Source organism: Suncus etruscus, chromosome 2 (assembly GCF_024139225.1).
Source record: "Suncus etruscus isolate mSunEtr1 chromosome 2, mSunEtr1.pri.cur, whole genome shotgun sequence".
NCBI lineage: Eukaryota > Metazoa > Chordata > Mammalia > Eulipotyphla > Soricidae > Suncus > Suncus etruscus.
Window position 1 is genome coordinate 932,211 of NC_064849.1, and position 24,906 is coordinate 957,116.

The following is a 24,906-nucleotide window of genomic DNA, read 5'->3' on the forward strand; positions in this document are numbered from 1 at the left end:
CTTGCACCGGTCTAAGGCCCCACAGCTAAGCAGTGGCAATGGTGAGAACTGAATGCACCTTCCTCGTCCAAGAGCTCAGTGGTAACTGCTGGGCCCTTCTGCCTCAGAAGAGGGGTGGGGTCTCCCTGCCACACTGACCTGCACCCACATTGCAGCCCCTCCTTCCCTCTTAGTCCACTCTCCCTGGTACTGTCAGGAATGGCTCAAGAAATCATGAGACTGTCATGCTTGGGCAGCACATGAGGGGACGCCCATGAGAGCGGGGCAAGCACATGTCTGTCCCCAGTTCTAAGGGTGAAGCAGCCCAAAGACAGTTTCCCAGCAGAGCCCCAGATCCCATAGGATTCAGATGCTCCCCACACCTTGCAAAATAAGGTGGCAGGGAAGGGTGTTGAAGGGTCTTGGAAGGGGCTGTCCCTGTGGGGATGGACCTGCTGAGGGTCTGGGATCAGCAGCTACACACAGGAGTGCTGAGGGCAAAGGGTTGACCAGGAAGACCCCATAGCCACTTCTGGAAAGGCCTGCGTGCATGGGGAGACCAAACAGGGAAGGTCAGTCCAGAGGGCAGGGTTTGTGGGCACGGTAGGGGTGTGGAGGGCAGCAGTGAGGGATGCAGCTAGTTCGCTAGGGACTGGAGAGGGGAGGACACTCGGGGCTACAGATGCCGGTGCTGGGGGCTTCAGGTCTGAGAGTCAAGGCTGGGGTCTCAGGACGAGAACTCTTGGAACAGGAAAGTCGTGACCCATCCAGGCACAGCCAGAAAGGTTCCGTGCATGGAACAATGCGCTTGGTTCTGACCCCATCCTGGGGGTTGGGGTGCAGGAGGGTCCAAGGTGGGGCTGGGGTAGCCCCTCAGGGCACCCTGGGCACTGTGACTCAAGGCCACCTACGGCACAGCCTTCATTGTGCTGTCAACTCTCTGGCCAATGGGCTTGCAGACACTGGGCCACGCCCACGAGCCCCCCTATAAAGGCCGCGGCCCCGCCTCGACGGCACCCTCTCGCAGCGACCCAGTTATTTACTTCTGGAAAGAGCGAGATGTGGCCCCAACTCCCTTTCCCCATTTTACCCCTGGAGGGCTATGGATCTCGGAAACCCCGAAGAAACAAAGTCGCCCTTCGAAGGCGCTCTGACGGCTTGCCAGCCCGGCCCGGCCATGCTCGGCCAGTGGCCAGTGTGCGAGGCCCTGAGGTCAGTGGATGAGCCCCTCAGCCCTCGCCTGCCCCTGCCTGAGTCGTCACGCATTTTCAGCCCTCTCCAGGGACTATCCAGGACTCTATGCTGGTGACCCCCAAGGTCGCCTCCTGGCCCATGGAAGTGGACCTTCAGATACAGGTTCCCAAGACCGAAGGGTTGGCCCTCGTGTCCCCTCCCCAGCTGTGGGGCAGCCACTTTGGCCTCGGGAGTGCGAGGAGTGAGGACTCTCCCCTGCGTCGGTCCTGGTTGCCCAGAGCCTAGAGCCTTGAGCTGGTCCTTACACCCAAGGTCCAAACCCGCAATCTCCTAGAGTCTCAGCCCCTTTTCTGTGTCCCTTGGTGGCACCGGGTCCAGTTTGAAGGTGACTAGGGACTGGGGTCCCACCTTTTCTGGGGTTCAGGCCCGTTCTTGGACTTGGTAGTGCCCCATCTTTAACTCCATCCCTGGGCAAATGTTTTCCTTTGAGGGGGGCACTTCTATGGGGGCTCCAGGAACCCTATGCTGTGCTCAGGATCAAAGCGGGATCAGCCCAGACTTCTAGTCCAAATGATCCTCTTTGACCCCCAGAAGACAATTTTGTTGCGTTCTTACCCAGCTTGGTCTCTAGAGCCTTTCCAGTTTCGCTTGGTTTCTCATCTCACTCATTTCATGGTCTCAGCCAGGGCCCTCTGAGTGGTGTGTGGCCCAGATCCCTGGCTAGTGGACTTTGCAAAGGTTGCTGAGCCGAGAGCCTGAGCGTAGGTCTAACAGGGAAGGCACTTGCCTTGCTTGGGGGTGACTGGGATTCAATCCCAGGCACTGCTCTGTTCCCCGGCACCTCCAGGAGAGATCCTGTGTGCAGAGCCAAGAGTAAGCCCTGGGCATCGCTGGGTGTGGCACCGGAACAAAGTACCAAACGATTAAAACCATAGTGCTCCATTTCTTCGAGTTAAGAAGAGAATTTGCGTTGGGAAGGGTTTGGAAGTCTGAAGGAGACAGTCTGGAGGAGTGTTTCAGAGCGAATGGGACAGGATGGAGGGTCATGAGGCACAGAGGACTGCCGGGACACTCTCTGCTCTCATTTCACAAGCCAGTCGGACACTCGGTCCTCCATAGTTGTGTCCATAGTCAGGGCCTGAGATAAGGCCAGAGACCCTTGGGGGGATGGGCTGCCTTGAAGCATCCCAGATTCTCAGCAGGCATTGTAGCTGGGCTGTCCCGGGGTGGGGAGATGCCTCGGGCTGTGGATTCCCACTTTTGTTGAGCTTTTGTTGGGAAAGGAGGCCAGGACAGGGGAGGACAGCTGGGGTGGGGGGGGGAGACCAAGACCAGAAATGTTCCTTGAGATTTAGGGACCTGGGAGGCGTTGGGAACCACCTGCCAACCTGCTGGCCTCCTGGCACTTGACTAACTTTGTACATCTCTATTTAGATGCTTGGCGCCCCGACCATGCCTGCAATGACACCCCAGAGAGAATACCTTGCTGGGGAAAGAGCCTCCACGGTGAGTATTTGTAAAATGACGCCCAAAATGAATGGGCTCAAGTCTATGGGACCAAAGACACCGGGACTCTGTGGAAGGGTGGGAAGAGAGGGCTGAAGAGGCTAAGGCAGAATCCCATGGGGGCAGGGCAGAGGCCGACGTTCAGAGACAGGTATGTTTAGTGAGCCATTCCCTCTCTCTGGGTGCAATGGGGAATGGAACACATGTGAAAAGTTCATAAGCCTAGACCCTAGTGGAGACCGGGGAGGAGGGAGGAGAAGCCCAAGGAGTTGACCAGAAGTGTTTTGCAGTGGGAGGGACCAAGCGAGGGAGCCCAGGCCAATGGGCCAATGGGGTCAGCACGCGGGGCCAACTCTGCCCCCTTTCATTCCAGCCCAGCCCAGATCTTCCGGCGCCTCTGCCACATGTGGCTGTAAGTGCTCCTGACAAGCGCTCCCGATTACTACACACGACCCACGAACCTGCAGAACCCCATCTCCAACCCCTCCACAGCAAAGGCTGGGGCCCCACTTGGGAAAGCACTTTTAAGGGAACCCGGATCCCTGGTTGAGGTGGAGGCCAAACCTCTCAACACAGAGATAGCGCAGACACCCCTGAACCTTCCCTCCAGCATCTTGATGGGTTCCTGCCTCACTCTGCCCCGCACACAGGACTTATGGCCAGTATCAAGCCATCCCTTTGGCAGGAACTGGCATGCTGGTATGGCAGGGAAGGGGCTGGCTTGCAATGGACTGACCTGGCTTTCAGCCTGGGCATCCCACTGGTCCCTCAGGCCGAAATGGAGCGGTCCCTGCCCAGGCTCCCTATCACAATGCGCCCTGACCTGATTGGGGCGCTTCCTAGGAATCCCCCTGGGCTTATGCGTGTCTCAGCTCTTCTCCTGCCCTCCAGGTCCCTGTCACCACGGACAGCACTTCCAGAGGCACGCAGACGATCGAGGTGGTGAGTGAGGACCAGCAAGTTGAACATGTGAGACGTGGGAGATGTGTTGAGGGGTGGTGACTGAAGCCCCCCCCCCCCCCCCGCCTTGAATGCGCCAGAATGGGAGGGCTGAGGTGAGACCATTCTTGCAGCTCAAAAGGCAGCTGGCCCTGGCGCAACTCGAAAGAGACAGCTGGAAACGGCAGGCCCAGAGACGAGAGATCTCAGAACAACAACTCAGCCAGGCCGTCCAGGAGGTAGGCTGTGAGCTTGGTGTCAATGGACCCCGCTCTACCAACATACCGTGCCATGCCATGCCATGCCCGAGCAAACTTGGGGTGCGAAGAGAGAGCCCCCAGCCATGCCTTCCACATGGGCCCCTTCCCTGGCTCATGGTTTCAGTTGTGCCACAGCCAAGAGTGCTCAGGATGGACACCAGAGGGGCTCTTTAGATCCTAGTGTGATGCTGGGGATTGAAGCCAGGGCTGTGCTTTTCTCGGACCCCTTCCCTCTTCCCTGTGCTATCATTCTGCCACCCAATCCCACCACCCTGCCCTGTTTTTGGCAGTGCGCCAGGTTAACACGAGAGCGTGAGGAAGCCATGAAGACCATCCAGGCATGGCAGGCAGCACATGCTCGGTTCTCGAGTGAGTTTCGGGGCTGGCACCATGTGGGCTCAGGGCTTTCAACCTGTGGCAAGGGAAGGGCAAGGCATGGGGCCTGTCGAATGCCATGGGAGGGGCACGGGGATGGGGCCTTGCGACCCAGGGAGAAAGGTTGGAGCAGCAGACGGGCGAGTCTTGCCTTCTCTCTGCACCTCAGTGTCATCCTCTGCCGGGCTGCAGGTGGGGCTTGGGGGCCAATGTCCAGTCCCCAGAATTTTCGCAGCATAATAATGCAGAGAACTGAGCCCTAGGAGAGGAAAACCTGCGTTGTTGGTTTTTTCTCCTGTCTCGGGGTCCCCTCCCAGCACTGTCACGAGGGCCTGGGATTAACCCACCCCAAGGAAGCAGCAGCTTGGTATGAGGCCTAGACAGGGGGTGTGAGAAGTCATGGCTTTCCCAAGAGAGGTGGGCTGGAATCAGGGTTGGGACTCCAGACGGAGTATGGGTGTGTGGGAGACTCCCGGCCCTCGACTGTCTGCTCCCTCTCTCAGTAACACCACCTTGGCTGCGGGCTCTGGAACAACAACTGCAGGCAGAGGCTGAGACCTTCCAGCAGGCACCGGTGAGTCTTGCCCCAGCCCCGTTCAGATCCGGAGGAAGGGAACTTGAGCCACTTCAACCTGGAGCTGGGGCAGCGCCTCCTGCTGTGGGCTCTGAGGCTGAGATGCCGCCTCGCCCAGCGTGCCTAGGTGCGAGCTGCCCTGTGGACACCACGCCACTGGTTTCATCCCGTGCTCTGCACCCGGAACGCACAGTAGGAGTCCCAGGAACAAACAGCTCCAGGACAGAACTGTGCAACCAGTCTATGGTCCTCCTGGCTATCGATGCCAAGGCTCCCTGGACCTAGCTTGGGGTCAGAGTCTTTGCTCCTCTAGCCTGGTCTTCCTGTCTGTCAAGGGGGCTCAGAGGCTCAAGGAAGGCCCCTGGGGCAGCCCAAAGCCACCCTTGGCTATGCAGCACAGACTCTCTGCAGAGCCTAGCGAGGTTCCTGGGAAGTTGGAGGCTGCCAGGAAAGAGTCAGGAAAGAGGAAGGATGGGCACTCTTTTTTTTTTTTTTTTTTTTTGGTCATACCCGGCAGCGCACAGGGGTCCTTCCTGACTCTAGGCTCAGAAATCGCTCCTGGCAGGCTCAGGTGACCCTATGGGATGCCGGGATTCGAGCCACCGACCTTCTGCGTGCAAGGCAAACGCCTTACTGCCACGCTATCTCTCCGGCCCCAGGGGGAGGGCACTCTTACACTCTCCCTACTTGCTCCTACTTTGTGCCCCTCATCTCTCGACTGGTCTGGCCTCTCCTGCTACCTGGCCTCACCCCCAGCATCATTCCCACAGGCCCATGATGCATCCCTGCGTCAGCAGTGGCAAGACTGCTGTGGCCTTATTCTGAAGTATGTGGAGGCCTTCAGGCAACACCGGGCGGCCTACCAGCACTTGGCTGGAGAGGAAAAAGAACTGGAAAATACTGTCCAAGCGCTGGCCATGGAGGAGGAGGCGCTGCGGGCCCAGCTGGCCAAGGTGCCGGCGACCTCAGAGGAGTGTGAGTGGAGGGGCCCAGGGGTGAGCAGCCGCCTTGGAGAGTCAGGAGACGGGGCTCCCCAGAGAGGCGGTGCCTAAGCCCCTGCCCCAGGCCCCGCCACTTCCATGGGTGTCTGAGAACCTGGTGCTCCCCACAGCGAGAGAAGTGGTAGGAATGGAGGAGGAGGAGGAGAAGAAAGAGGAAGAGGAGGAAGAGGAGGAGGAAGAAGAGGAGGAGGAGGGGAAGACAGTGTGCCTGCAGGAGAAACAGCCCGCCTGGACTCTGCCCGTCCGACTAGTGCGTGAGGAGCCCTCCGTAAGCCTGGCAGCCTGGAGGGACCAGGAGGGGAGGGATGGCTTCCCTGAGGCACCCCACAAGCACACCACACCCTACCTCTTGCACACAGATGCCAACAACACCTGGCGTCGAGGCAGAGCCAGAGGGAGAACCCTGCACCTACCACCCAGCCTCCGAGGTCGGCATGCCTCTGGGAGCCACCCACCCTGGGATGGCGGGCCACACCGAAGCCCGAGACATGCCGCTGGCCCCGAAACGGGGCATGGGACAGGGCTGGGCTGCATTCACCAAGCTCTGCCGCCTGAATAGATCCTCCCCCATTCAGGTGTCCCTCATCTAACCCCACCCTGTCCATCCTGCCCTCCTGCTCCCCACCCTCACCCACCCCCACCTTCCTCTTGTTCTCCTCCTTCCTCTCCTCCATCTCCCTTTGGTCAAAGAAAAATCACCATAGCTCCTTGGAGGAGCATAGAATGAGACCCACACAACATCGCCGGGCCTCACTGGCTGCTTGATTGCCGGCCACCAAGTGCCCCCTCAACACCGGGAGGCCACACGGACATTTCATTAAGAAATGCCCCAATACTTTGTGGACCACCCAGCGAGGGTCCCGGACGGCGTTGTCATCCACGCCCGGCGTAACTGAAGGGGAAATTTCCCAATGTCCGGAGCCCTCCACGTCCTGCCAGGATAGAAGGACGAGGTCCTCAAACTCAGCTGGGAGAGGCTTTGCTGGCAGCTCGGGCCCTTGTGGCCACAGAAAACCCAGCTCATGCCCCACTAGGGTACCTGGGGAAAGAAAACTCAAAGAAAACCCAGCTGAGGAAAGTGTCATCTCAGCCAGGAAGCCTGGCTGTCCTGAAGTGGGCCGGCTGCTGCCGCTGGAGCCACTCTGACCGCTGGCCGCTTCCTTCTACAAATGCAGGCAGCTTTTTGGGAGCCGAGACTTTTTGGGAGCTCCTGACCCCGGGGCCGACCACCAGCCCCTCACAGAGGCACCTGACATTCAGAGGCCAAGGATGGCTCTGCGGAAGACTCTCTGCACTCTGTGGACGTACTGTCGTCCCTAGCAACAACGAGGCGGCTCACTCCCTGGGTCGCAGGCGGCGGATGCTGGCCCGGGAAGGTCCGCAAATGCGAGGCGCCATTTCCCCGAACACCCAGGGGACGTCGGCTCCCACAGCTCCGGCCACTGGAATGGTCTTAACCTGTTTCTAGGCTGAATAGAAATCACATGGAGAGAACATGCATATTTTTTTGAAGAAAGATAATATTTATTAAACAAAGAAGATAAAATTTAATGAGAAACCAAAATCTTTTTAGTGGAAGACACAGCTTTTTAAAAAAAGAAAAAGAAAGAAGAAAAGAGAAAACATCTGGGTGTGTGAAGATACAAGGAGGACCAGGTGCTTTTCTGGGGCCAATAGAAACCTTCCTGGCTCTCCCACAGGCACGAAACAAAATCTCTGAAAAACAGGAGAAGCGTGACAGCCACACCTTGAAGATAAGGACCAAGTGGGGCCCTGGCACTCAGCTCACAAGCCCCAAGTAATTGTCCATCAGAGAGCGGATGGCAAAAATGTCATTCCTGTCCACGCGGGTGCCCACGATCCTCAGCCGAATGTCATCTTCCTGCTGAATCACGATGTGCTCATCCAGAGTCTTGGATAGGAATTAGGATCATACTCCATCTCTGACGGGAAGGAATGTCGTGAGATGAAGCTGGACATGGGGCCAATTTCAGTGAAGACTCCACCTTGTTAACCTGGGTGACGATGGCCTCCACAACCGCCCCTTTCAAGGGCCAGTAAACAAGGCCTTGCACTTGCCTGGAGACAGGACAAAGCCTCGGCCCGGCTGGATCACACCCGCACCAATGTCGTTGAAGGGAGTGACGGCGACCACAAAGCCGGACTTGCCTGTGCAGGTGCAGGTGCCCTCCACTTCGGTGAAAAGCTTCTGCTTCACGGCGTTGGGCAGGTTGGGGCCGAAGTAGCGGGTGCAGCAGGATCTTGCGTTCCTAGGAGATATGCTAGAACGTCTTCGAGAAGGTCCCAGCAAGGCCCCTGGGTCTGTCTCAGAACCTGTCTGGATAGGCGGGATAGAAATCACGTGGACGTGAATTTCTAAAAAAAAAAAAAAAAAAAAAATGCCCAAGACTTATAGAGAACCTAGGCATTTAAACCGGGGGACAAGTGCCCCCCACAAGCTACAGCTTATTCGGGGGACTAAAAATGTCCCCCAAAGTGCATGCCAAAACAGGGGCAAAAATTTATCTGGGGGACAGTAATGTCCCCCTATGGTGGCTCCCTAATCAAGGGACAACAGAGTCCTCATCTGCTGCACATTAATCGGGGGACAGAATGTGTCCCCCAAAGGGCTTGCCGAACCAGAGGCACAAATATTTCCAAAGAGAACTTTATCTGGGGGACAGCAATGTCCCCCCATGGTGGCTCCCTAATCAGGGGACAACAGAGTCCCCATGTGCTGCACATTAATCGGGGGACAGAAAGTGTCCCCCAAAGGGCTTGCCGAACCAGAGGCACAAATATTTCTAAAGAGAACTTTATCTGGGGGACGGCAATGTCCCCCCATGGTGGCTTCCTAATCAGGGGACAACAGTGTCCCCACATGCTCCATTATATCGGGGGACGAGGAATGAGAGGTGCCCTGCATGTCCCCCTACACGCCTAGAAAGAGGAAGGTTTTCTGGGGAGGTGACATTGATACAGGGCTGGAAGGAGGGGAAGGCTTCCCCAACAGGTCTCAGACCTGGCACTGAGAACCCAAGGGGGGTTTTTAGGGAGGCGCAAAGGGCTCTGACTCCTACGATAGGCCTGAGTCGGAACCAGGCTCTAATCTGGGGAGGTTTTCAGTAAGTGGTTTTGCCCCTCCAATTTTTCAGCTGAAATGTGGAAAAAAGACCTCAAGGGGCACACAGAAAATAAACTATAATCCACCCAAAGATGGCTCTCTTATCTTTTCTTTTTCTCTCTCTTTTCTAAATGGAAAGGTATTTATTTATTTGTTTGTTTGTTGGGTTTTGTATTTTTTTGAGGGGTCAACCCAGCAGCGCTCAGGGCTTATTCCTCACTTTGCGCTCAGAAATCGCTCCTGGCAGACTTGGAGGGACCATATGGGATGTTGGGGATCAAACCCATGTCCATCCTGGGTTAGTCTTGTGTAAGACAAATGTCTGACCGCTGTACTATTGCTCCGGCCTCTTCTTTTTCTCTTTGTTTTGGTCTCTGGGCCAAATCCAGCAGCACTCAGGCGTTACTCCTGGCTCTGCTCAGCAATTACTCCCGGCAGGCTCAGGGGACCCTCTGGGATGCTGAGGATAGAACCTGGGTCAGCTCTGTGGGTAAGACAAGCGCCTTCCCCACTGTGAAATCACTCCGGCCCCTATGTACCTTTTCTGGGTGTTGTGAAGGGCCACGCCAACAGTGCTCAGGGCTTACTCCTGGCTCTGTGCTCGGAGATCCCTCCTGGCCGGGCTCAGAGGATGATAAGACGATGCCAGGAATCAAACCAGCGGCAAGGGAGGCAAAGTGTCCCACCGCTGTTCTATTTCTCTCTCAGCCTGTGGTGCCCATCTGACAGGTAACGAAACTACAACCCGAGTCACCCAGGTGCAAAGTCCAAGGCCACGGGTGCGAGTCACCTCCCAGTCTCATGCTCTACCCATCAACCCACTCCACAATCCCGCCACTCACAGCCCCCAAAACTGCCCTTCCTGACTCTCCGTGTTCTCAAGCTCCTGCTCTGCTCTCTGGGCCTCAGTTTTCCCAGCTTCCAAGACAGGATCTTGGGCGCCCGTGAGAAGGTGCCAGAATCAGGCCTCAGCCAGTGTTGGGTCGGTCGGCCTGACCAGCCCAGCCCCAGCTGCGGTGACACTCGCTGTGGGTGACTGACAGCTGTGGGGCGAAGCTGCCCCAGGCCCCCGAGGGAAGCTGAGGCGGCCACCCCCAGATGTCTATTCCTGTCTCGGAAGCAGCCGCTATTTTGAGGCCCTCAAGCCTGAGCAGTGGGGAGGCGCTGGAACACCCCAAACCGGGAGGCAGAGACCCAGCGCAGCCTGGGACAGAGCGGGGGGCCACGCCAAGCGACCTGGGAGCCCTGTTCCGGCAAGAGGGGGTGCTCTGGCCACCCCACGGGGAGAGCGTGAGAGGAGGACTTCTGGTGGGCTTCCTGCACGAGGCAGAGCGGGATGGGCCTTGCTCTGGGGCAGAGGACCAGAGGTGCCACATCAGGGCCTGAGGCTACAGAAAGGCCCCCCACCTGGGCATGAATCCCAGGCCCAGAGCTGTTCTGAGCTCCTGCCTTTCGATCAAACGGGTTTGAACCTGGGGTCACCACAGGCACAAGACGGGGTCCTTCCACCTGGCGACTGAGCCCTGGTACTGACAGTAATAAGACGGCAGGTGTGTGTAATACAACCAGCGGGGGGGGGGGCAGTGGGAGGGGGAAATGTTACACTGGTGAAGGGGGGTAGGTGTTCTGTTTGTGATTGTAATCCAACTATAATCATGTTATTTAAACAAATAATTTATTTATAAAAAAAAATGTCCCAGAAGAAATTTGGTTCCTGGAGCTGTTGTGGAGAACTGTGTCGGTTCTATGTCTGAGGTCTAGGGATCCGGGTTGGACGGTTGCAGTCTAATCCCATGGAGTCTAAATTGGGCCCGCAGGGGGCGTGGTGGCGCCGGGGGCGGGGCCGGGGGCGGGGTCTCGACATATGTTCAAGATGGGAGGTGAAACGTATGAGTCCTTATCCCTAGTAGCTCTTATCTACCCGGTGACATTTTTTTGCACATTAGCTGTTGTTGGTGTCATGTGTCTGTAGTTAGAGATTCTGGTTTCTGTGCATCCTTCATGGTTTTATTTTATTTTAATTTTTGGTTTATAGGCCACACCTGGCAGCGCTCATAGGTGACTCCTGGAACTGACCCTGCAGGGATCACTCCTGGCAGGGCTCAAGGAACCATATGGGATGCCAGGATTCAAAACGCCATCCTTCTGCGTGCAAGGCAAATGCCTTACCTCCATGCTATCTCTCTGGCCCCACATTTTCCCAGTTTTTATTTTGACCAAAACATGAAGTAGAAAAGAAAATTCCCCCAAGCTTATATATATATATATATATATATATATATATACACATACATATACATATACATATATATCTGTCTGTATGTCTGTCTATCTGTCTATCTATCTATTTGCCAGTCTGTCTCTCATCTATCTCTCTATCTGCCAATCAGGGGTTCCTCTTGGCTCTACAGTGAGAAATTGCTCCTGGCAGGCTCTGGGGACCACATGGGATGCTGGGATTTAAACCACCGTCCTTCTGCATGCAAGGCAAAAGGTTTGCCTCTATGCTATCTCTCCGGCCCCAAGCCAATCTATTTCTTTTCTGTCTGTCTTTCTACCTGTCTGTTTACTCGTCTTTCTGTCTGTCTGTCTGTATCTACTTGTGTGTCTATCTACCTGTCTGTATCTGTCTGTCTGTGTATCTATCTGTGTACCTGTGTGTCTATCTATTGGTCTGTCTATCTACCTGTGTGTCTATCTGCCTATCATCTATCTTTCTGTCAGTCTATCTATCTATCTATCTATCTATCTATCTATCTATCTATCTATCTATCTACCTGTGTGTCTATCTACCTGTCTATCATCTATCTATCACTAGGTCTACCTATAGACAGATCTCTATCTATCTATCTATCTATCTATCTATCTATCTATCTATCTATCTATCTATCTATCTATCATCTATCTATCTCTCCCTCTCCCTCCCTATATCTATCTATCTATCATCTATCTATGTATCATCTATTTATCTATCTATCATCTATCTATATATCTCTATCATCTATCTATCAATCATCTATCTATCATCTCTATCTATGTATCGTCTATCTATCATCTATCTATGTATCATCTATTTATCTATCTATCATTTATCTCTCTATCTATCATCCATCCATCCATCCATCCCTCCGTCCGTCCGTCCGTCCGTCCGTCCGTCCGTCCGTCCGTCCGTCCGTCCGTCCGTCCGTCCGTCCGTCCGTCTGTCCCGTTGGAAAACTAAGGACCCAAAAAGACTGCCATCACCCCGCGTCAGTACGTGCTCCACAGCACCCCTGCCGGCCGGGATGGTTAGCAGCAGCACCGCCGGCCCCGAGCCAGCCAGCCAGCCAGCCTCCCTCCGTCCCTCCCTCCTCCCAGCTCGCGAGCGGCCCGCAGGGGGCGTGGTGGCGCCGGGGGCGGGGCCGGGGGCGGGGACTCGGGAGACGGACACGGCGCTCGTCCACTCGGCGCCCCGGGCCCGCCCCGGGCCCCGCCCCCGGGTCCCCGATTGGCCGGCGGGCGGGCGGGCGGGCGGGCGGAAGCCGCTCCCGCTCCCGCTCCCGCTCCCAGGCAGGGTCCGCCGCGGGGCCGGACGTCCGGGCGGGTGTCGCGCTGGGCCGGCGGCCATGGTGCGCTTCAAGCACCGCTACGTGCTGTGCGAGGTGGCGGCGGCCGACGCGCGGTGCCGCCTGGCGCTGGAGGAGCGCGCGCTGGGCCAGCAGGTGCGCGACGCGGTGGCCCGGCTGCACGGGGCGTTCGGCGCCGCCGCCTGCGCCGTGGGCTTCGCGGTGCGCTACGTCAACGCCTACACGGGCGTCGTGCTGCTGCGCTGCCGCCGCGACTTCTGCGCGCTGCTCTGCTCCGCGCTGCCCTTCGCGCGCCTGGACGCCCGCGGCCCGGGCCCGCGCCCGCGCCCGCACCCGCACCCGCACCCGCACGCCTTCCTCCGCACCCTGCACGTCGGCGGTGAGCGCCCGGGGGTCGAGCCTGGCCCCGGCCCCCGGCACGCTCGAGGGGCGCCCGGGGCCCTGGGGAAGGGGGACCGAGGGGACCGCGGGCCCAGGGGTGCGAGGGAGAGGCCTCCCCGCCGACCACTGCCTCCTCCCCGGCCGAAGGCAACGCCGACCGACGCTCTCCTCCCCTTCCCCTTCCCCTTCCCCCGCCAGGCACCATCCGCACCTGCCAGAAGTTCCTGGTCCGGTACAACCGCAGGCAGCTGCTGGTCCTGCTGCGGGGCTGCGCCGACGACGGTAAGACTGGGCACGGCACGGCACGGCACGGCACGGCGCGCATGGGAGGCCAGGAGGCGGCTGTCGCCTCGGTAGGCCGCTCCCCGAGGGATCGGATCGCCTGCCTCCCCACGCCCGCCGCCTCTCCGCCTCTCCGCCTCCCTCCAGGGCAGCGGGAGGCCATCAGGAAGTCGGTGAGCAGAAGCTGCCTGCTGCAGGACTCGGCCGACGAGGAGCTTTCCTCCGACAGCGGGGACGAGGACGAGGAGGAGGCCGCCGAAGCCATGGAGTGACCGGAACGGACGTGCCCACCCGCGGCCGCTGCTGCTTCAGGCCTCCAGACTGAAGGACTGAGGAGCGGGAAGCGCTCCCAGCTCCTCTGGAAGACTGACTCCAGCCCGACGTGCCTTGAGCGCTGGCTGGCTCGAGGCCTGGTGAGGCGGCTCTGCAGATCACGAATCCCCTGCCCTCAGAGGCACCCCCGAATCCAGTCGTCTGGCTGAACATAGGGGATATGCCGTATTTTCCTGTGTCAGCGCCTCACCGTAAGACACGCCTCGCTTTTAGACGAGGAAAACAAGGGAAAATATATTCTAGAGTAAAATGGTGCCATGTGGGACAGCGGCTGGGATCAGCTAGCCTGCAAGGCCGAAGTAGATTTACAATAGATACACCGGTCCACAGCTGGTGAGACACATTTACCTGTCTTTTCTTACATCAGAAAATAAAAAACAAAAAAACACTTTAAGTAGTTGTTCGTTAACATAAAAAAAAATACAAGTCTCAGCAGCAATCAAACCGTCTCAGACAGAAAGCTCTGTAAGTGAGGTGAAAGGTGTTAACCTAATCAATCACTCGTCCTGTGTGGCATGTCTGCTCGAGAAACGGGGTGCCACACTGTGGGTTGTTGTGTATGTAAGTATTTTAGGGGATTATTATGTTTCTGATCACCGGATCGGTGATTGTGCCCTACCCTAGGGTGTGACCTGGCATTCTGCCCCCACCCTAGGGTGGTACCTGATTCTGGGGGATGAAAACCAGGGTCTGTGGAAGGCTGAGGGGCTTTTGGCAAGAACTGATGCTGAGGCTTTGGACTTCAGTCTTGTTCCCCAAATAAAGCTAATATTTCCACACGCCTGACTGTCTGTCTGCAAGCTATTTACCTGCCATTTCACCTCAGAACCGTCGGCTAGACAGGGTGGCAGACGCGTGCTCCGAGCTGAAGGGGAAAGACCTCATCCTCCATCCCTCCATCAGTCAACCTCTTCAGGGGCTGACTTGCAACATGGGTGTCAAGTGATTGATCTCCCCTGCACTCAGGCTTCAGCTCCGGCAGCATTCGCTCTGTAAGATGCACATTTTCCCCCATCTTTGGGGGCTGAAAAAGTGCGTCTTAGGGTACGAAAAGTGCGGTATTTCCAGCCCACGTGGAAGACTGACTCCAGCCCGAGCTATTTGTTCTGCAGATCACGGATCCCGTTGCTGTAGGCATCGCCGTATTTTATAAACAAAATTAGCTTCTGCGACATTGAGTATAAATTCATGCTCGGTCAGAATTCTTCCGCTGATGAGAAGGTGGATTTCAGTTGTAAGTATCTGATGCGAATTGTTCCTGCCGCTGGCCCTTCGGATCATTCTGTACCCGGCTCTGGGTTACCACCCATACCGGGTGCCTAACAGAATGTGGGAGTGAAGTTTGACATTAAATTGGATTCATTTGGTAGATATTTGGCTGCTTTTGTTTTCGTTTTGGGGCCACACCTGGCAATCAATACTCGGTCCATATTCCAGGATCCTGGGGTTTGAACCAGTATGCTCTCTACCCACTTCCGCCCCCCAAATGTGTTTTTTATGCCTGTTTACCCAGTCACAACAAAAACCTGAAAAGGGGTTACGTTTGGCCGGAAAGAAAAAATGGTGGGGTCGGAGGGTACAGTGGGTATGGCGTTTGCCTTGCAGGCCTTGGCAACCCATGTGGTCTCCTGAGCACTTCGTCAGTTTGGGTGTGGCCCCCAAACCAAACCGAAAATGCAGTCCTTGCACTTGGAAAAGAAAGTGGCCTATTGGGCCCGGAGAGATAGCACAGCTGCGTTTGCCTTGCAAGCAGCCGATTCAGGACCTAAGGTGTGGTTAGTTCGAATCCCGGTGTCCCATATGGTCCCCCGTGCCTGCCAGGAGCTATTTCTGAGCAGACAGCCAGGAGTAACCCCTGAGCACCGCCGGGTGTGGCCCCAAAACAAAACAAAACAAACAAAAAAAAGAAAGTGGCCTACTTCGGCCAAAGGAGCAGCAGTTCCCGGCTTCTGGTAGTTTTCCTGTAGCAGTGCCTTCTATCCGCCTGCCACACCCCTTAATCAGGAAGGTGCCTTGGAAAACCCAGCACACACCAACTTCCAGGCAGGAAAATGGCCCTGCTCCTCTACCGAGCTCTGAAAGAAAATTAAGGTGAGGCAGAGATAGTACAGTGGGTAAGGCTTGTTATCAGTCAACCTAGGTCAGTGGTCAGCAACCTTTCTTTTCAACCGAGCCAAATCTCGCCAAAACCACGATTGAAATATATTTTGAGAGCCACACAGGGCACGCACTGACAGAGGCTAAGAGCAGAGTCCCGACTCCTGGAGCGGCCGCCCGGCACACACAAGAGCCAAATGAAAAGTGTCAAGAGCCACATGTGGCTCGAGAGCCGCAGGTTGCCGACCACTGACCTAGGTTCCATCCAGCATCCCATATGGTCCCCCAAAGCAACACTGGGAGTAAGTCTAGCACTGCTGGTGTGCAAGAAAACCCAAAACACAAACCAAAAAAAAAAAAAAAGCCCTTAAGAAAAGGATGGCTGGGGCCAGAGAGAGAGCACAGCAGTAAGGCGTTTGCCTTGTACACAGCCATCCAGGTTAGAGGTGTTTCAAATCCCAGCATCCCACATGGTCCCCTGAGCCTGTTGGGCGATTTCCAAGTGCAGAGCCAGAAGTAAACGATGAGCACTGCCGGCTGTGACTCCCCCCCCAAAAAAAAACAACAAAAAAATAAAATGATGGCTGGGGTCGGAGATAGCATAGCAATAGGGCGTTTGCCTCACTCAAGACAGACTCGGATTTGAGTCCCAGCATCCCATATGGTTCCTCTGAGCATAGAACCAGGAGTAACCAATCCCTGAGCACAGCCCAGTGTGGCCCCCAAAATAACCAAACAAAAATAATAAAGAAAATGATGGCTATTGATTCTTCCCAGAGTCTGTTCTGAGCCAACTACTCTGGGCCCTTAGAAGAACACAGCGACCTACAGTCACACCTGACACCCTCCTATTGAAATAGTGCAGCTTGGGGCCAGAGGGTTAGCACAGTGGGTAGGGCGTTTGCCTTGTTAGATGGCAGACCTGGGTTCGATCCCTGACATCCCATATGGTTCCCCAAGCCTGACAGAAACATGCTCTGCCCTGAGTGCAGAGCGAGGAGTAACCCCAGTGCCATTGCTGCCGCCAATGCCGGGTGTGGCCCTAAACCTAACCCAGTACAGCTCCACAATTCAGCCTTATCAAGCTACCAAGCCACCAAATGTCATCCAGATGTGCTGCAGCCTTGCAATGCTTCAAGATTCCAGTGTCAGCCCTGTAGGATTTCAGTACATCTCAAGGGTATGTTTCCCATGAAGCATGTAAGCACAGACCACTTGGGAGCCTACAGTTCCACAGGCTCAGCTCACACCACAGCAGCCCAGGAAATAACTGTAGGAACACCACGGAGGTAGCTAGTCTTACCAACTGACCTTTATCGATCTGAGTTTTGGCAACTCCCTTTGCCTTTGTGTGAAGTGAATTTCTGCTTGCAATGGGGCAAGCGAGGGTGCTGGTTGGGAAGGGAAATTGCAGACACCGGTGTGGAGGGAAGGTCACACTGGGGTGGGGTTGGTGTTGAATACTTGATGCCTTAAATCATCTTGGCAGATCAATGTTAATTGGGAGGAAAGCAATGTATGGCTTCCCCACCCCCCAGCACTGTCACGTGAGGGATGGAACCCAGGAATTCCCAGTGTACGAGGGTGCTCCAGGCCAAAGGTGAGGGACCGTGATAAAGCAATACTCACATGTTGGTTAAACACACAGACCCCACTAGGGAGATATCTGCATCCTGGAGTACAGGCCTTGCCTACCGGCAGCTGAGGTGCAAGCCCTAGCCTGATACCCCTCCATGCTAGGGCAAGAAAAGTAGCCAGTCGCAGCCTCTCTAGACTACCCAGTGTGGCCCAAAGGTGCAAAAGGAAGGAAAAAAAAAATCATGCCAGGAACTTTGGTATGCATTTTATTATGGAGAAAATGGACTGGGATAAAAACGGTTCAGGTTGGTTATCAAAACAAATTGTACATCGTAGAAATGGCTATTAAAAGTCTTGAGCAACACACACACACACAGGGCGGGGGGCCTGGCTTTGATCCCCAGAGCACCCTCATGCTCCCCTCCCCCCAAAGGCCGGTGAAACCTAAGCCCCTTAGGTGCCCTTTCTGGGCAGAAGCGTGCTCGGTCACTGTGAATGTCACTGAACCTCATGAAAACAATGTCTAGACCAGTGTTTCTCTTCCTCTGTCCCGACCGTGGCCCCTGTTCGACCCCCGTCTTCCCGGGCTCGGACCTTAGTCCCCGTACTATGGCCTCCTTGGGATCTCCGGGGGTCCCCAGTTGAGAAAACACGGATCCAGGTGACCCGAAATGAGCTTAAAAAAAAACAGTTGGCAAAGCTTGTGCAGGTGATTTATTGTGACTATTGACCTTCACACTCCATCACACCTAGAGGTTACTTTATTAAGCAGCAAAAGAATTCACATCAGATTCAGCTTCACCCCAGATGAGACTGCGAGGCCGAAGGGCGGCAGGGCACCCACCCATCCGGCCCCCTGCTCCCTCCCAGGTCGCGGTCCCTGAAACAAGCTCGGCCTGAGGGGCTTCCTCCACCCACGCCACGTCCCTCGCCTGGCAAATCGAACCGGCCCCAGACGTGGAGGGCGACCGAGTCCGGCACCACAGCCTGATTATTTGAGAAGAAAAACTGTGATTCAAGCTGGGTGAACTAGACCCATCTTATTCCCATCCTCGTTTCCTGATCGAGAGGAGAATCAGACAGATGGGAGGAAAAGATTAAAAAAATCCCCAAACATTTGAAAAACGCAAGCTAGGGTGTGCTCGAAGCCCAGCCCGTGCCCCGCCGGGCACGTTCTGAGGTGGTGGAAAATGAATCCCACACCGGTCAAAAAGACTAACCTGGCAACGACTAAAATCCTTGGCAGGAAGAGATCTCTGGTGAGTGGCAATACTTTATTTTGGTGTAAAGACAGGAAGCTGGAAAATACACTGTATTTAAAATGTTTTTCTCGTTTTCCCCCTCGTGTTGTGGACCCTCCCCCCAGAGCTAATCTGTTCAAACTCAAAATACTTAAAATTTCAGCAGCAAAACAAAAAGCACAGGGCAAAGGAGGCGGAGAAGGTATCCTGGACCAGTAGTGTCACTTGGTATGAACGACTGAGGTGCTGAATAGGAGCTTCTGTTTCTGCTTTTTCCTTTTCTTTCCTCCTTTTTCTTCTAAACAAAAACACAAAGGGAGAACTCGGCTTAGGCGTATTCACCACTGAAACCCAGAGGCAAGCCAGGTTCAAGACACGACCTGCGCTCACATCCCAGCCGGTCTTGGATTCTTGGGTTTGCGTTTGGGCGAGGCATTTTTGTCCCCCCAAGGGCTGCGAGATGAATGGGGGAATAAGACCAGCACAACACTAAGGTGTGTTTTTCTTCTCAAAGGATGAGCACTGGAGTGGGGGTGGCTTCGAGCCCGACTCCCATTCATTGGCAGTTCTTCACAATTCTAATCTAAAATGTAACCAAGGTATACTGGAAAGAAAAGGGGTCCTCAGAATTTCACATCTGGGCCTCAAGAATTATCTGGGGGTGAAAAGATGGCCTGTCTAAAAGACTCCAGGAAAGTCTCTTATGGAGACTGGAGACTGGAGGTTCAGCGGGGAGGTGCTCAGCCATGACGGGGGACACTAGCTCTGAGAGGAACAGCAGTGGACGTGTGGGGACGTCTGAAAGTTCCCATTTACCAGAGAGGGAGTCCGGGGTGGCTGGTGTGTCCAGTTTCATGAAGGCTGCTTCAATAGCTTGGCTGAAGGAATTTTGGAAACTGGGCACCGGAACGCGATCCGAGTTGTCACTCTCCCCGTCGCTGTCGGCTGCAGCAGGAGGAACTAAGCTGTTTTCGTCTACAAAAGATCAAAAATACAGTGCTACAGGGGCCAGAGTGATAGCACAGCAGTAGGGCATTTGTTTGCCTTGCAGACTGCAGACCCAGGGAGTATCCAGAGTCCACCCGGTGTGGTTCCCCCCAACCCCAAAATGCTACAAACTTAAGACTGTTGGTTTCCACAGGGGTTCCAATCCTCAAGTATTCTGGGTCTGAGAATGCCAGGTCTGGTTCCTGGTGCCCCTGGGTATTGGGTACAGCCTGACGATGGCTCAGGCTAGAGTCAGAGTCCCAGGACGCCATCCGCCCCCCAAACTGTATACCGGGTGCATACAGGGGAAAGAGGCATTACTAAAGGCCCCTTCCGTGAGAGCAATAGCACAGCGTAGGGCATTTGCCTGGAACGCGGCCAACCCAGGAACTAATCGAACTAAGTTCGATTCCCAGCAACCCATATGGTCCCCCCAGCCTACTGGGGCAATTTCTGAGCACAGAGCTAGGAGTAACCCGCCCCGACAGGTGTGACCCAAAAACAAACAAAGGAAAAAGGCCCCTTCAGAGGGCCACTCACCTTTCCTTGGAGCACCTTTGGGCCACATGTCTGCTTTTGCTTTTCCAACCCTCAGCATCTGCCCAAGGGTAAAAAGAGAGAAACAATGAAAGTGATGTGATTTCTCTTCTCAGTTACCTGGACACAAGGTGATCAAAGGGATCCAGAACCAACTGTTGTTGCCTTGGTAAGGTGGTTCTGGGGGCAGAAGAGTTCAATGGGTTGAAACCGTATTTCCATGCAGGCCTGAAAGCATTTCCCAGCACCACAGCACTGCCAGGTGTGCCCCCCCCCCCCCAAATTAAAACCAGGGGCTGGAGCAAGTACAGTGAGCAGGGTGCTTGCCTTGCATGAAACCAACTTGGACTCAATCCTTGGCATTCCATAGGATCCCACCCCGAGCAGGCCAGGCGTAATTCCCGAGTACTGCCGGGTGTGGCCCCAAAACAAAAAAAAAAATACCCCTGAACCCCAGAAAGCTTTTCCTGATACTTCTGTATCAATTGGTCATATCCATTGTATCCTGGCCAATGGAACTAACAATAAGAGACAATAAGACACTTGTGGGAGGCCCGGACAAGAAGAGTACATAAAAGGCACAAGAGAGCCTTAGCTCAGAATCCTGGGCGTGCTGACATTGTAGTTCCCTGGTTCTGACCAATTTTCCTCTTCTTTGGATGCTTAAACACATCAACTTTGGGATCAGAGAGATAGAACAGGGTTCTATCTTGCATGCAGTGGACCCAGCCAGGTGGATCCCCAGCACCAAATGGTTCCAAAGCAGAGGCAGGAGTGAATCCGTCCCAGAGCACTCTGGACATGTCACCAAAACATACAATCCAGGGGCTCGAGGGCTGAAAGGGCTAGGGGACATGCATGCTGGAAGCTTGAGTTTCATCTCTGATGCTGTGGTCCCCTGAGCAGTACTCGGTGTGGGCAGAAAATAGAAACAAACTATAATCTGGGCAGCTGGCAACTACGGAAAATCACTCGCTTACGACCGCTTTCAAATCATTTTCCTCCTTTATTTCAGGGCTTTGATTGTCAAACTCAATTCCTGCAGATTTCTCTGATCACGACATTTATGCGCGCGTGTGTGTGTGTGTGTGTGTGTGTGTGTGTGTGTATGCATGTGTGTGTGTGTGTATATAAGTATATATGTGACCCAAGTGTGGCCTAACCTCCCACGTGATCTGACACCAAGACAAACTCTTCCTTCTAAAAAATAATCGCATGCATGAACTAGATACATACTTCCTGAGAAACAGAAATTCTGGAACCAGTTTAAAATAAATTGGTGAGAGGTAAAAATACCAGTAAAATAAATGGTCTGAGAGCTTTTCCAGGAGATAAGGTACTTGGGCGCCTTGCATCCAGTCAAATTGGGTTCAATCCCCATCAGCACCAGGAATGATCTCTGAGCATTTCGGCATGGCCCCCAAATCCAAAAATAAGTAATGAGAGTGCAAAGGGCTGGAGGGCGTGTTTTGCAGGTGGGAGGCCCAGGACTGACCCCGACCACCAAATGGCCCCCTTAGCACTGACCAATCTCTGAGCCAAGAGTAGCTCCTGAACACCACGGGACGTGGCCCAAAGGCAAGAACATTGTCTCCAGCCACTACAATAGCACACAAATAGCAATGACTAGTTACTGCAACTGATTGCCCTCAGTTAAGTTGGGCTACTTTCCTAAACTGACAATAATATCTGAGATGAAATCCAGGAGGTTCCTTCCATCTTTAGCAAAATCTCTCTTTTCCTTTTTGTTTTGTGGGCCACACCCGGCAATGCTCAGGAATCACTCTTGGAGGTCTCAGAGAACCATACAGGATGCTGGGGATGGAACCTGGGTCAGCCATGTGCAAGGCAAACACCCTACCGCTGTATTATCTCTCCGGTCCCAAAGTCATTTTAATTTTTTATTATATTTTTTAAATAGTTTTAGTTGAATCACGGTGAGATGCACTCACAAAGTTGTTCATGACTGAGTTTCAGTCATATAGTGTCCCAACAGCCTTCACCAGAGCACATTTCCCACCACCAATGTCCCAATTTTCCTACCACTCACTTCTCCCAGCCTGTCTATGGCAGACATCGCCCTCTCTCCCCTCTCTCTATTCCTTTCTTCCTTTAAAGGGCACCATGGTTGGCAATACTGTTACTGCAAGGGTGTCATGTTCATGACTTTATCTCCTTTCGGCACTCAGTTCTTGTCCAGAGCGATCACTTCCAACTCTCACTGTCCTAGTGGTCCCCTCTCTTCTCTAACTGCACCCCCACTTTTGCGGTGAGCTTCCCACCATGAACCAGCCCTCGTGGCCCTCGTCTCGACTGCCTCTGGGTATTATTACCGAACTGTCCTCGGTTAAGTGTTCGAAAAAGCCTCTTGTGCATGAAGTCAGCACAGCGCATTAAGCTCCCTGCTCCAGTGAGTTTCCCGAGAGAACAAACAGCAGAGTTATTTGATTTCTTCCTTTGGGGCCACACCCAGCGGTGGGACGGGTTGGATCTGGGTCCGGCATCGCCAGGCCAGCGCCCTCCCTGCCCACACTGTTCCTCGATCGCTCTGGCCCCAGCTGAGTTCCAAGCAACCTTGAAACAGGCAGAATCTTTACCTGGGCGAAAGAAGGAAAGGGAGAGTCCTCTTCCAGGCTGCCGACACAGAACGAAGGGCTGCCCTGACTCGCAGAAGGCGAGAGAGGGGCCAGCAGGAAGTCTGCAAGGGAACCGGAGAGTGAATCGTACCTGTGGTGTCTGAGCTGGGCGCGCACCCCCAGCCAGGTCCGCGTAACTGCCAGCCCACCCCGTAGGGCTGACCGTGCTTCACCTTCAAGTGTAACTCGTCCTAACAAACCAGGAATACGGTGCCACCACACGAGCCATCAGCGCAGAGCAGCATTTTCTAGGCCTACACCACTTCCCACCACAGCTGCTCAAAGCCTAGATCAGGGGTCTCAAACTTGCGGCCCTCCACACAACATTTTGTGGCCCTGCCCTAGAGGCATCTTTTTTTGTTCTGTTTTGTTTTAGTTGTTTGGGTCACACACCCCAATGTTCAAGGCTTACTACTGACTTTGCACTCAAGGATACCCCGACTTTGCCTCCTGCGGCCCCCAAGTCAATTGAGTTTGAGACCCCTGGCCTAGGTACTTTTTTTTTTGGGGGGGGGTTTGGGTCACACCCAGCAGCACTCAGGGGTTCCTCCTGGATCTGCGTTCAGAAATTGCACCTGGCAGGCTCGGGGGACCATATGGGATGCTGGGATTTGAACCACTCAACATCCTTCTGCATGCAAGGCAAACACCTTACCTCCATGCTATCTCTCTGGCCCCAAAGCCTAGGTATTCTAAAGGGGCTGGCTTTCTACAGACAAAACAGCTGGGCAGGGGGGAGGGAAGGAGGGAAGGAGGGAGAGAGAAAATCGAGCCAAGGTAGCCTGTGTCCCTCCCAGTCAGCAGATGCCAATGCCCAGCTACTGTTCAGCTGGATCCAAGCAGCACACGTCAACAGTAACATCTTCTCCTTGCTAACGCTCTCCTGCCGCTCTGTACAGCCCCGCACTATCTGCGTTCCCCAGAACCTGATCGCTGGGGGACACACTCCTCCTCCTTCTCTCACTAGCAGGTCCTTCAAGCAACTCCGACCAGTGAGTCCTTTCATTCTTAAATTGGGCTTAAATAGTTAAAGCTTGGTGCCCAAGAGATAGTACAGCACATTTGTCTAGCATGCAGCTGACCCAGGTTGGATCCCTGGCACCCCATACATCCCTTCGAACCCTTTAGCTGTGTTTACTGACTCTTCAGAAATAAGCCCTGAGCACATCCAGGTATGGCACAAAACAAAGAAAAAGGGGGCAGAATCCATGAGTGACATGTTTGTTTCCTTTTATCTTAAAGTAGTTCATGTAAAGGGACCAGAGAGAACAGAGAAGGGCCAGAAACACAGTGGGTAGGGTCCTTTCCTGGCACGCAGCCAACCGAGATTCAATCCCTTATACCAGTGTATTCTGAAAACAAAACAAAAAAGTTCATGGAGAATATTTCCTTAATAGGCAGAAAGTATTTTATAGTATAAATGCAGTAACTGAGCCATTTTCCAAACATTACAAAGATGCTTAAGAATTTGGTGGTCGGGGGGCCGGGCGGTGGCGCTAAAGGTAAGGTGCATGACTTGCCTGCGCTAGCCTTGGACGGACCGCGGTTCGATCCCCCGGTGTCCCATATGGTCCCCCAAGCCAGGAGCAACTTCTGAGCACATAGCCAGGAGTAACCCCTGAGCATTACCGGGTGTGGCCCAAAAACCAAAAAAAAAAAAAAAAAAAAGAATTTGGTGGTCGGGGCCCCGAGAGATAGCACAGCGGCATTTGCCTTGCAAGCAGCCGATCCAGGCCCTAAGGTGGTTGGTTCGAATCCCGGTGTCCCATAAGGTCCCCCCTGCCTGCCAGGAGCTATTTCTGAGCAGACAGCCAGGAGTAACCCTTGAGCACCGCCGGGTGTGGCCCAAAAACCAAAAACAACAACAACAACAACAACAACAACAACAACAAGAATTTGGTGGTCGGGGCTGAAGAGATAGCATGGAGGTAAGGCATTTGCCTTGCATGCAGAAGGATGGTGGTTTGAATCCAGGCATCCCATATGGTCCCCTGAGCTTGCTAGGAGCGATTTCTGAGCATGGAGCCAGGAAGAACCTGAGCACTGCTGGGTGTGACTCAAAAACAAACAAACGAAAAAAAAAATTTTGTGGTGGGGCCGAAGAGATAGCGTGGAGGTAGGGGTTTGCCTTAAACGCAAAAGGACGGTGGTCCCCCGAGACTTCCAGGATCAATTTCTGAGCGTAGAGCCAGGAGTAACACCATGAGCACAGCCAGGTGTGACACCCCCCCCCCCCCAAAAAAAAATTGGTGGTGAGAGAGGCCGGAGAGATAGCTCAATGGTAGGGCAGTTTGCCTTACATGCAGTCAACCTGGG

General features: G+C 54.4%; 2 protein-coding genes and 1 pseudogene across 2 annotated transcripts in view; 1 reads left to right on the plus strand and 2 right to left on the minus strand.

The window, feature by feature from the left end:
• Positions 1–7,608: 7,608 nt before the first annotated feature.
• On the minus strand, positions 7,609–8,754 carry LOC126001018 (DNA-directed RNA polymerase II subunit RPB7-like; annotated as a pseudogene).
• Positions 8,755–12,557: 3,803 nt separating this feature from the next.
• POP5 (POP5 homolog, ribonuclease P/MRP subunit) lies at positions 12,558–13,453 on the plus strand. The gene is made up of 3 exons (XM_049767876.1): positions 12,558–12,897; positions 13,098–13,181; positions 13,329–13,453. Exons 1-3 carry the CDS (start codon positions 12,558–12,560, stop codon positions 13,451–13,453), a joined length of 549 nt encoding a protein of 182 aa, XP_049623833.1.
• A 4,991-nt stretch (positions 13,454–18,444) lies between these two features.
• RNF10 (ring finger protein 10) overlaps positions 18,445–24,906 on the minus strand; it is a 32,823-nt gene continuing 26,361 nt past the window's right edge. The window contains exons 14-17 of the mRNA XM_049767779.1: positions 22,552–22,652; positions 19,958–20,015; positions 19,247–19,405; positions 18,445–18,728 (exon numbers count right to left, since the gene is read on the minus strand). Of these exons, the coding sequence (XP_049623736.1) occupies positions 18,652–18,728; positions 19,247–19,405; positions 19,958–20,015; positions 22,552–22,652 (395 nt within the window). The 3' untranslated portion in view covers positions 18,445–18,651. The remainder of the gene's footprint in view (positions 18,729–19,246; positions 19,406–19,957; positions 20,016–22,551; positions 22,653–24,906) is intronic.